The following is a 9,660-nucleotide window of genomic DNA, read 5'->3' on the forward strand; positions in this document are numbered from 1 at the left end:
ACCTTGGAAAATCATTTGACACTCTGATTATAGACAGAAAATCCGTCTGTAAATTCGTCAGTAAGGTAAAATAGAATTTTTTTTATTTTTCCAATTACAAAATAAACTTGTTTTCATACAAAATAAATATAAATTTAATACAAATTTTTATCTAATTTGTATTCGAATATTTATAATATTTCAAAAAATAAACAAATTCATCGTATTTATCAAGCAAGTCAATATGATTCAAAACATAGACAAAATGTATTGATACATTAACAATAGTCCTCAGTGTATTGTTCAACCATACTAAATTTATCAACTATAATTCATAACATTGTATTATATGAGAAAAATTACATTATGCAAATCTCTACAAGCCAATCAACCAGTATCCCGCACATGCTTTGAGTAATGTCGTGTTGCTTTATATCTCTTAATGCAATTAGAAAAGGGATACACTTCTTGGCTACAAAAATTTCAAAGTAGTGCATGTCAGTAAAAGTACACAGCAGAAAAAAATACATGAAAAAATGTCAATAATAAAAGTTATTCACTTTGTTATGGCACAAAAAACTCATTACTCAACATCCTTAATGAAAATTATGTCAATTGAAAGCATAAGAACTAACCATGATCTGTACAATATGAAAATATTTCAATATATAATTTATTAACTCTTAGAAATAAAAGACCACAAACAAATTTTATGGAAAGAAAAGGCCAATGAGCACAATTTCAAATTAACTTTCCAAGGTTAAGAGTCTATATAGAAAGAGACATTGTCAAAATCCATATGCATGCAAATATCCAAACATGCATAGATGCATAGATGTATGCCCTGTAATTAGTTACCTGAAGATGATAGCCAACAAAAAAGTAATTGTCAGAGTCAAGTTGCTCATAGCTGATCCAAGAGTGTGAGAGTTGTAGCTTATGCCAGTGAAAACACAATTCTGCATCATAGTTATACTGAAATGTATATCTTAGCAACAAAAGGTATCATCACTGAATGAGAAACCAAAGATATAAGAACAATTTCTGAAAATATTATACCCAACAAGGACAAGGAAGAAGAATTTGCAAAGAAGCGAGAAAGGAAGAGGTGGTGTTGTAGTTCTGCAAAACAAAGGAAAGGAAGAGAATTAGGTAGAGATGGAATACAGTCCAATCATAAAGTTGGAGATCTGGTAAGGGAAGAAGACAAAAAAAATCCATCATAATATTAATAAAGAAAGCAGATGGAAGAAGCAAACATGAAGCATTCTCCCAGTAAATGTTATGGTAGTAGTTCTATTTTTGCTTGATGAATAATATTTTCACATCTAAACCAAACCGGTAACTTAGTTTTGATTATTGAAATCATAGCAGGAGTGCTGCACAAGTCAAAAGTCAAAACTCACAAATCAGGGTTAGCATCTATCTTGCTGAAAAAATCATCACGGACTGGATTCAAGGAACATATTATTCTATCAACAACAACATCCGTCTCCACATTGAAATACTATGAGTAAGATGAGACACTAAAAACTCCCTGCACTGATCAACAAATTAAAGATCAATGAACGTCATTTTTTTTGGACAGGAATGAATGGCACTATTATAAATTAAGTTGCAATAAAAATACAGAATTGGAATCAGTCTTGTATCTGACTGCAGCATAAATCAGTAGTATGAATCTTCTCTAGGTCAACCGATACAACAGAAGATTGCTTAGAATCTAGAAACAAGGTTAATTAGTTGGGAGCCATATGCTGAAGTTCACCCTAACTTTTTAGACTCCCAATCTCATCCTTGGCCAAACACATGGAAGAGTGACAGATTTAGAAATGACAAATTCCCTCACAATTTAGAAAAAGGGTAACAGATTAATCCTAGCATAAAAAACTGAATGATGAAGGACAAATTTGTTACTTTCAAATCCCGAGGAACTAATTTGATGTCTATATTTTTGTTTAGAGACAAGATTGAGGTTTACCTTTTCTCCTTTGATATAATCCATCCGTTGACAACAAAATACTGAAGACATACCAAGGTATGTAGCATGTCAATTGTCAAGAATATAACACCAGAAAACAAGAGCTACAAATAGAAACATGCATCTCATATTTGGTTGTAAAGAAGTATGATAGATAAGTTTGACATACCAGCAGTTTGAGCTGTAATAGGTTGATATACTTGTCCTCTTCTTCCTCCTGCATTGCTGGGAGGGAATGTTTGCATATTTGCCAAAAGGGCTGCATCCTTTATCAGGGGAACCAAGCTTCAATGCAAGGCATTACAAAAGGAGTTTACACTGATGCTACACAATGAAAAAGTTTATAAATAGATCCTGATCAAGTTTCAACAAACAAAAAGAACACGATGATAAGGTATAATTTTTCTTGTTAGTAATGTCAGTTAGAATCAAATACAAAAGCCACCAAGGGCGAATTCAATCCTGCAGCTCAAATTTGTGTTTGCTAAGTCTCCGTAAAGAAATTGGCTTACAAAAAACATGTAAAATGAGGAGCAGATTTGGCGGTCTTTCTCGCTCTTCTCCTCCAACTGCACTCGCCTATGGCCGAATTGGGAGTGCAGTAACCACTGTCACAGATTAGTAAACTTCTATGGATTCTGAAAGTGTTGGAGAAGCGAGAACTTCCAAAGGCGACAGATCTATCCATTAAGATGGTTTTTCTTTCTGCCAGTTTGAAAGATGCGCCTCAACAGTTGAGTTTCCCTTTTCATCCCTCTGTAAGACAAAAATCAAAACCTTATCACAAGTTGATAAAGTAGATATAGAGATAGTAAAGTAGCAGCAACATCAAAAGCAAAATGGAAGCAACGATCTAGAATGCATTTGTCTTCTTCTGCATATATCAAGAACCAGTTAAATGAATTCAAACGAATTACATTAAATAGATTCATTTTCACCACATAGTTGGACAAGGCATTAAGGAGTCTTTGAAAATTCACTCTGTCATTATTTTGCAATTTGTCAAGTTAAATTCTTCAGGATTTCTGAATCTTTTAAGATTTTTCAGAATAATCCTCTTAAGGCAAATTAAAGAAAGGGATAGAAATCATTTATATATTTTAATTAAATTACCCGGCGGCCTCTGGAGAAAGGTTTCCTGCTTCCAGTGCAGCTGTGTGCATCACAGAATTGTTGCAAGAAGAATTCTGACAAACTGTCAATGTAAGAAAGTAGTAGCTACCAATAACATGCAACATTTTACAGAAAAGAAACTAATATCATACCATGGAGTCGGCTTGCTGCAGAACCGTCATTAACAGGAAAACAACTATCTGCTAAGCTCTGTAGAAAACAATTAGAGACAGATATAAATTGTTTATACCATCAATTTAGCCCTTGAATACTTAATAACATAGACAATTTAACCTCTAAATAACTAAATAAGTCCATTGTGTTCAAATGATTTACTCAGTTTGATAAATTTCCCAAACCCACATAGCAACTGATGTTGCACTTGTTTATTCCTTCAAGGGCTAAATTGTCAACTTTTCAATCTTTTGAGATAAATTGGTGGCTTGAAACAAATCTGGTTAAAACAAATGAATAGATAGACTGATGCACACCTCGCACAGATGTTTATTTCTTGCAGCAGCAGCAGGATTACATTTTGATTTTTTCAACCCAAAATTGATTTCAATGTCACAGTGCAATGCGCCACATAGATCTACTAAGCACTGGCTCTGATTCTGGATCAAGCACAATGATCTTTCAGTTAGTGATGCTACTACATGTCTACATGTAATGTTGAGCAAAGAAAGCCATAAGTCTTTTTTGTTTCTTTCAATAGAATTTCTAGTTTTAAAATTCAGACAGGCCAATACCCAATATCTTAATATCAAAATGATAAAAGAATATTATTGATAGGAAATTATTTATGCTTAGGGAAGTTAAACAATCAAAGCTTCCAACAGAAATAACCCCAAATAAGGGATCTTTTTTTTTCTCATCCTTAAGAGGATCAACTAGTCACTATCAGTCAACAGCAGGTTTCTCTATAGTAACCATTGAAATAAGAAAGCATAGAGAAGCTTAGCTTAAATAAAACTAGAATGACCCAATGACAAAGCTTAGACCTAACAGTGGTAACCTTTTAAAAAGAGAAATTGTATTGAAGAAAGTATTTCTACTATGAATAACAAAAGGCGGAAGAGAATGTAACACAGAAAATTACTTAAAGACCGAGAAATGTGAACAATCGAATAGGTTCATATAAACTGAGTACTAAAGATAACTTCTTCAAATATGAGTTGAACGATATAATGGTTAGAGATTTATGAAATGCAAAGTAATTGATAAAAGAAAGTCAATCATTCACCTTGTGTGCAGGAAGAACATCTCCTTTTTTAGACTGGAACTCAATCAGCGATTTTTCCATAAGCCCTGTCTATATTCATGAAAAAGAAAGAAGAGAAGCACCATATAAGAATAACAACTGAAACTCCACTCATGAAAAATGTCCCAAAACATTTGAGTTGAGGTTTGGTTTTACCCATGAGAAAAGCTGTTCCACCTGGTTGATTCAACCTCACCCATTCATCCACAATTTCCTTCCACTTCTTGCAAATAAAACAGCTCAATCAAGTACACTGAAATTATGATAAGATTAATTCAATTTTGAAAATAAAAAGAAAAGTAGTGTTTAATCAACAACCTCACAAGTAGCTTCACCAATCTACGAACGTCATTGGAGGAATGCTTCTGCAACCGATTCACGTGCCTCCCAATGTCAGTCTCCTGCAAGGAAAAACCAAACACTATTATACAGGAAAATAAAATTAATTAAAAAAAAAGAAGCTAAGTTACCTTCAACGCTTGGAACTACATCTCTGCCACCAGTTCAACAAGAAAGCTTATGTGTTAATAACTACTAACATTTAGATGATTAATATGAGGAAGAATTAGAATTTTATACCTTCAAAATAGAAGATCCATCAAATTTAGTACTATATTCTTCAGGGACCTTCCAAGTCATAATTAAGAAAACCTCAGGTCACCAAGTTCAAATAGAACAACAAGGCAACACACAATAAACAAGTTTCAAGAGCACAATGACAAAAAAAAATATTAAAAACTCTAGAAAGCAATGGCCTACCATGAATTTTAGGTCAAAAAAGCTTCGATTGCAGAAAATAATTCATCAAAATCAGAGTAAACTTGTAGATTCAAACAAAGCACAAAAGCATAGTATGATAAACCTAAAAATGGCACAGAAAAATTGAGCCCTAAGATTTATCACGAAGAACAGAATCACAAAATCAAGATATATATACCTGAAATTTGAGATGGTTAGGAGAAGAACTGAGAGAGTGAGTTGAGATTAGATGGAAGAGGAGACAGAGGAAGCAGATGCGATGAGAGCGGCGGCAGAGAGAGCTCTGCAACGATGGGAGTAGATGCGACGAGAGCGGCGGCGGAGGGATTTCGTGCGACGCAAGGGATGACAGAGAGAGATTGTGCGACGCAACGGCGGCAGCGACAGCGGCGGAAGAAGCAGAAGTAGCAGCCACGGAGAGAAGAAGTAGCTCGTGCTACGGAGAGAAGAAGAAGCTCGTGTTTGATTTGGAAGAAGCTCGTGTTTCATTTAGGTTTAATTGAATATTTTCGACGGAAAATTTTAAATTACAGACGGATTTTTCATCTGTAATAATTTAATAAAGTGCATCGTTTTTGTCCATTTAATTACAGACGGATTTTCCGTCTGTAACCATTTTCTACGAAAAAAATTATTTTTTCGACAGAATTATCGACGGATTCTCTTTTCTGTCTGTAATTTATGCTAATTCATTTTTTTTGTTTTCTAACAAAAAATCCCTCTGAAATTCCGTCTGTATTTTCGTGGGATAAAATCCGTCAGAAATATCCGTCTGTAATAACTAGTTTTCTAGTAGTGTTTAGTTTCAAATTTTTTTTATGGTTTCAAGATGTCTTATGTATTACGCATTAAGCTTAAAAAGAAAAATCTATGGAAAAAGAAGTAGTAATATGCATAAGATCTTGAGTTATATTATGAGTTATTCTTATTACTTTGATGTGGTGGCCTTATCTCTATTTTCTTATGTATAAATTAACTGTGTATATTTGATATTGGAGTTGAGTATATTGGTTCTTGAGGAACAGGAACTTAGAGCAATATTATTGATTATCTGAAATAAGAAAAAGATTGATTCTTAAATAAAAACAAACAGCAAAAAGAATTGAAAAGAAAAGAAAAATCAAAAGAAAAAGGTTTAAGGCTTTGAGCATCAATGATTAGGAGGGTCAAAATTGATCTAAAGCTCAAAGAGTGGTTTTTCCTAATCATATGCTTGTGGTGTGAAAGTGTCAGGTAACCCTTGAGACTGAACACTTAAAGTCGTGACCTATTGCTGTTATAGAGTATGCCTAAGGCTCTGAGCACCACTGTCTGGGAGAAATAAAAAGAAAAATTCGAACCCAAAAGGTTCCCCCACATTAAGTTCTTATGGTGTTCTTGTTTCAAGTTATGCTTAAAGACAAAACACTTAGAGTCACAACTAGGCTCACAGGTGCAAAGCACCAAAGAAAAGAAAAGCTGTGTTCAAGAATCGACTAGAGCTTAAGGAAGAGAATCAATAATATCATCGGAGTTCTAGTTCTGAAGGACACCAATATTTCTTAGCTTCAAAGGATAGTGAGATGCCAAAACTATTCAGAAATAAAGTGTCATTAGCTCCATTCAGTGATTAGACCTGAGCTTAGGTGACAATTCTAATCTTGTGTATTTTCTGTTCTTGGTCTTATATTGTTTTGGTTGCTTAAGGACAAGCAATAGTTTAAGTTTGGTGTTGTAATGCGTGAGCATCTTATACCCTTTTTTAGTCATTTTTATATTATTTTTAGTTAGATTTTATTTACTTTTGCTTGATTTTAGTGCAAAAATCACCTTTGGATTTTACTTTGAGTTTTTCTGGTCTTTTTATGGTTTTAGGTGAAATTCGGAGCAGTTTGGAGAAGCTTGTAGCAAGAAAGGAAAATGCTGGTAGCACCCTCCCTGGGCGCTGAACGCCAACCTGGCATTCAATGCCATCAGGGGGCAGAGACTAGAAGCAAGCTTCCCCCTGAACGCCCATTCTTGGCACTGAATGCCAGCAAGCAGCCTGAATCACACTCAATTGGGCCTCCAAGTGGATTTAGCACTTATTAGTTTTATCTTATTTTATCTTTGTAATATTTATTTAAAAATAATATCTTTTAGGTTTAGCATTTATTATGAGGTTAGTATTTAAAGGAAAAGATCAATTAGGTTTAGGATCTTCTTCCTTCCACTTATTCAGAACCCTGTTTTCTTTGTAAGTTATGAGCAACTAAGCCTCCTGGTTAAAGTTAGGAGCTCTGTTTATTTCTATGGATTAAGATTGTTATTCTTCTATTTTAATATATGTTTGATTCAATTATAAGGTGTGTTTTTGTTCTTAATCTTATGAAACTGGGTGGAACGGGAGTATGACCCTTTTTTCTACATGAGTTCTTGTGATTCTCGGGAGAGTTATTTCGCTTGAACTACAGCTTGAGAACACACCTCCTAGATGGCTAATCTATAACCTGATGGGGATAAGCAACATCTATTCAGCCGGGATTTGGGGTGATTAGGGCCTTTGTGGTATAAACTAGCTTTTTGAACTTCACCCTCCAATCCGAACTGAATGGCCACGGAAGTGGCATTTGATGAGGATCAGAGGAGATTAAATCACTAACGGATTAGAGTTTAATCACTTATAGTTTGCCAAAGAATGAATCATTCATTGTTAAAATAGTTAATAAGAAGTTTTAATCTGGAAAGATAAACATCTCCGAGACCTTAACTATTTTCTTATATTGTTTTTAGATACCAAACCCTTTATTTCTTTTCTTATTTATTTATTTATGCGTTTTAAACAACAACCATCTTTTATTGTTTGCCTGACTAAGTCCAACAGGATAACTATTGCTTGCTCAGTCTGACAATCCTCGTAGGATCGACCCTCACTCACCTGAGGTATTACTTGGATGACCCGGTGCACTTGCCGACTAAGTTGTGCGAGTTCTAATTTTGCGCACCACTGTGACTAGTTCTCTTTTATATATATATATATATATATATATATATTGTTTACTTTAATTATTACCTTGTGTATCCTGGAGTTATCTGCAAGGTTTAATATATTATATTTTGTTCTTCTCGTGTTAACGCGTTTAGTTATCGTGTGTAGACGCTTTGCGCTTTGTATCTTCGTTCTATGAGTCTTTGATCCTTTATTCCCTTCATTGGGCTTCTAGTTATACTATTTCTTGGTTATATACTATTGTATAGAGCTTCAGAACTGTCGTGATGCTTTATCGCCTTTGCTTTACGGCTATAGGGTAAAGCTTAGTATGATAGAGGGTTACATTTAGTGGTATCAGAGCGGTTCGTCTCTGTGAGCTTGGGGGATAGACCGATTGTGCTTCATTGCATACTCTAGGTTGTTTTTCTTTCGTTCTATTTAGGATATCTATTTGGTATAAATAGCATGCTTTGTGAGTATCTTTTCGGGATAGTTGAAGTACTGAACTTGAGGTATTGAGACTGATCACCTTGATATCGATTGTTTGGTATGGACAAGATACCTAAATGGCACCTCGCAAGCAAGGTTGACCACGTACACGAGAAGTGAGTGAGGGTAATCCGTTAGCTGACAACCATGCTGAATTCATGGTAGCAATGACTAACCTAGCGAATATGATACAAACGAGCGCTGCTGCGACTGCTCATGCCATGGAGAGAATGGGACAAGGAAATGGGAATGGAACTGGAGAAGGAACTGGGAACAACTTAGGGGTTGGACCAATAACTTTAGCTGCATTTCCTAAATTAAAGCCACCCACATTCAAGGGATTGGTGAATCCTACTGAAGCAGACAACTGGTTCCAAGCAATGGAACGTGCGTTACAAGCCCAACATGTTCCGAAAACCAGTTCGTGGAGTTTGTGATATATCAGTTATTGGAGGAGGCTCAGCACCGGTGGCAGGGAGAGTGCTGATAAACCCCATTTTCAAGGTTTATCATGCATAGAATCTAACGGTTTTATCAATGATCTTCCACACTTATTCATATAAAACTGCATGATTTTGTGGCTCTTTCCCGTTTTTCCTCATAGATGAAAATGTGCTTCTTTTGTATCAAAATTGATACATTGTAATCCTCCTCAATTTCCATTAGATGCCTTGATCCGTTTGTTGAGTGATTTCAGAAGTTACAGGGCAAAAATGGCTAAGAGGAATGAAGGAAGCATGCATAAATGGAAGGAGCATGAAGCAAAATCAAAGAATTGAATTTGCACACGCACGCGCACCGTGCGCATACGCGTGGATGCGTTCATCCAGAGCCAGCGCAGTAGAGTCGAGCAAGGAGCCGGCGTGCCTATATGGCTGGGCCATATCCCTTATGACGCTCGCGCGCACCTTACGCCTGCGCGCAATATCGCAAAGGAACCAGGGACGCGTGCGCGCGTAGTGCGCGTACGCGTCGATGTGCGCACATGATTTTTTAAATGAAATACGTACCCAGCGATTTCAGGGGGTTCCCAAGCCCTGTTTTGGAACAGATTTTGGAGGGAAAAGCTTAAGAAGACCAAGGATTAGGAGTGGTAGGACAATTAGTGATAATTCTAGATTTTTGGGA

At 35.6% G+C, this 9,660-nt stretch overlaps 1 protein-coding gene across 1 annotated transcript; it reads right to left on the reverse strand.

The window, feature by feature from the left end:
• Window positions 1-205: 205 nt before the first annotated feature.
• LOC112772816 (uncharacterized) lies at window positions 206-8,692 on the reverse strand. Its single transcript, XM_072224923.1, has 13 exons — window positions 8,642-8,692; window positions 5,272-5,529; window positions 4,914-4,961; window positions 4,658-4,735; window positions 4,491-4,557; window positions 4,317-4,385; window positions 3,565-3,687; window positions 3,226-3,283; window positions 3,074-3,147; window positions 1,386-2,716; window positions 1,039-1,101; window positions 838-954; window positions 206-451 (listed from the first exon to the last, which is right to left on the reverse strand). The coding sequence occupies exons 1-6, from the start codon at window positions 8,690-8,692 to the stop codon at window positions 4,357-4,359; spliced, it is 531 nt and encodes a 176-aa protein (XP_072081024.1). The 3' UTR covers window positions 206-451; window positions 838-954; window positions 1,039-1,101; window positions 1,386-2,716; window positions 3,074-3,147; window positions 3,226-3,283; window positions 3,565-3,687; window positions 4,317-4,356.
• Between the last annotated feature and the right edge of the window lie 968 nt (window positions 8,693-9,660).

Source organism: Arachis hypogaea, chromosome 18, assembly GCF_003086295.3.
Source record: "Arachis hypogaea cultivar Tifrunner chromosome 18, arahy.Tifrunner.gnm2.J5K5, whole genome shotgun sequence".
NCBI lineage: Eukaryota > Viridiplantae > Streptophyta > Magnoliopsida > Fabales > Fabaceae > Arachis > Arachis hypogaea.